The sequence below is a fragment of the Pediculus humanus genome, genomic scaffold (genome assembly GCF_000006295.1).
Source record: "Pediculus humanus corporis 1103172107608 genomic scaffold, whole genome shotgun sequence".
In the NCBI taxonomy this organism is placed as follows: Eukaryota; Metazoa; Arthropoda; class Insecta; order Psocodea; family Pediculidae; genus Pediculus; species Pediculus humanus.
In genome coordinates, this window is record NW_002987222.1 from 2201 (window position 1) to 4467 (window position 2267).

Sequence of the window (2267 nt, forward strand, 5' to 3'; positions counted from 1 at the left end):
ATGAACCTGTCAACTTATCAAAGCGTAAAATTTTTTTTTTTTTTTTTTTTAACAAAATCGCATCTGACAAACATTTAATTTTAATATTTCTCTTATTATTATTATTATTATTATAAATACATTTCGTTTAAGGTATGTCGTTTTTCCTCTAAATGTAAAATAATAATAATAAAATATTTATCATCGAAAGATTGTTCTAGAAATTTTTACAAAAACGATATCATTCATTTAATTGTTTTATAAATAACCCTCGGGTAATGTCGGAAAACCTGTTGATGGTTTATTTTCATTTGATGGTTTACTTGTTCCACTTTGTAGTATATTATTATTATTATTATTATTTCCTGTCGTAATTCCGAGCGAATTTGATTCTTGTGTGTTTTGAAAATTTACACCGGAAGGATATTTCCAAGCTTTGGGAAAAAAAAAAAAAAAAAAAAATCTTTTCTCGAATGATTATTTATTAATATTATTATTTTTTCAAAATGTGTACTTACGCCAACCGAAAGCGTTCGTTTCGTGTGCTTTAACATATAATTGATTTAATATCTGTTGTGCTTTTTTAAAAAATTCACCCAGTGTTTCGCTTACGGCCACTAAAAAGGGTAAAATCCAAGTTTTAGGATTCCACATTTCGCCGGGTGTCGTTGTCGCGGGAATCCAAAGTTTTTCACCGGAAATGATTACGTTGTTATTCTAAACATATAAAAAAAACAATCAAAAATACTCGGGAAATTTTTGTTTAAATTAAAAAAAATTTGACACTTACCAAAAAAATAAAAAATAAAAAGGAAATGTATGCGAAAATCATGTTTAAAAAAAAAAAAATTAATTTTTGTTCTTTTTTTCCCCGTTTAAATTAGATTTTTTTTTTCATTTTGAACTTTTCCTATTATTATTATTATTATTATTAAATTTACTTAAAATTTTTTATTCGATTTATTATTTTTTTTTCTTGTCATTCAATTTTTTACAGTGAAAAAAATTATTTTTTGAATTTTAATGACGTATGAAAAATAAAAAAGAAAATTTTGGTAGTTTTCAAAAACGTTATAATTTATTTGCGACAAGACATGTCGTGTAATTTAAATAAAACGTGTATTAAATATGGAGTTTATTGAAATAAAACGTGTCAAGGTTGATTTTTACAGTCGGAGGAAAATGAAAAAAAAAAAATAAAAAAAAACCTTCAAATTGAAAATTAAATGCACTTCATTGATTTTGAAAAAATAAAATAAACAGGTTACATTTCAACGACAGACAATCGATCAATTTTTTTAAAATAATAATTAATAAAATTTTATTAAAATTATTTTTAGGTCTTCCAGGTGAAAGAGGACCTGTTGGACCACCGGGAAACATAGGACCCAGAGGTTGTATAATTTATTTATTTATTTTTTTAAATAAATTTTTTTTATTTTTACCTCTTTTTTGTATAAATTTTTAGTTTGTTCCCTGTTGTTGTCAATTAAAAAGCAAAAAAAAAAAAATTTGGAACGATCAATCAACGAAAATGAATTTATTAACGTGAGAAGAATTTTTTTTTTATTTACATAAAATATTTTAATTATGATACGGGAAATAATATTAAAATTCATTTTTATAATTAATATAATATTATTTTGCCTGACGATTTACATTCATTTAGTCGTGCAAGATATTTATATTATTTTTTATATATATTCACGTTTTTTAATATTTTTTTACGTTTTTATTTATTTTTATAACGTGGGATTAAATTAATAAAACTTCTTTTTTTTTATTATTAATTATAAAAAAACAATTTTTTATTTTTTTAATAAAAATATTAACGTGCCGATACACAAAATAAAATAAATAAATAATTATTTAGCGTCATGTAATCTCCTTAATATTATTATTATCATTATTATTATTATTTAATTAGAAATTTTTTTAATTGGGTTTCATCCATCGGGTCTTCCCCTTTTTCTTCTTTCAACTTTATTAAAATTTTAAAGAAAAGGTCAGTTAGTTTAATATAAAAAGATTAAAGTGATAATATTATCATTTTATAATGAATTTTTACTTTATCATTTTGTTAATATTATAAAAAAGGATTTTTTTCGGGGGGGGGGGGGTGGGTTTATAATTAAGAAACGCGCACCAACAACGTGGAAAAGATATTTTGTTTTAAATTGAAATGAACACACCCCCATTCCACTTCGCCTCCCCCCAAAAAAAACGTTTTTAAATAAATATAATTTTTTTTAAGGGTTACCCGGACCGAGAGGAAGAACGGGAAAACC

General features: G+C 23.4%; 1 protein-coding gene across 1 annotated transcript; it reads right to left on the minus strand.

Annotated features, from left to right (window-relative positions):
• Positions 1 to 237: 237 nt before the first annotated feature.
• Phum_PHUM236490 (uncharacterized protein) lies at positions 238 to 811 on the minus strand (the record flags this gene model as incomplete). The annotated part of the gene is made up of 3 exons (XM_002426056.1): positions 238 to 413; positions 498 to 696; positions 770 to 811. The coding sequence occupies 3 exons, from the start codon at positions 809 to 811 to the stop codon at positions 238 to 240; spliced, it is 417 nt and encodes a 138-aa protein (XP_002426101.1).
• Between the last annotated feature and the right edge of the window lie 1456 nt (positions 812 to 2267).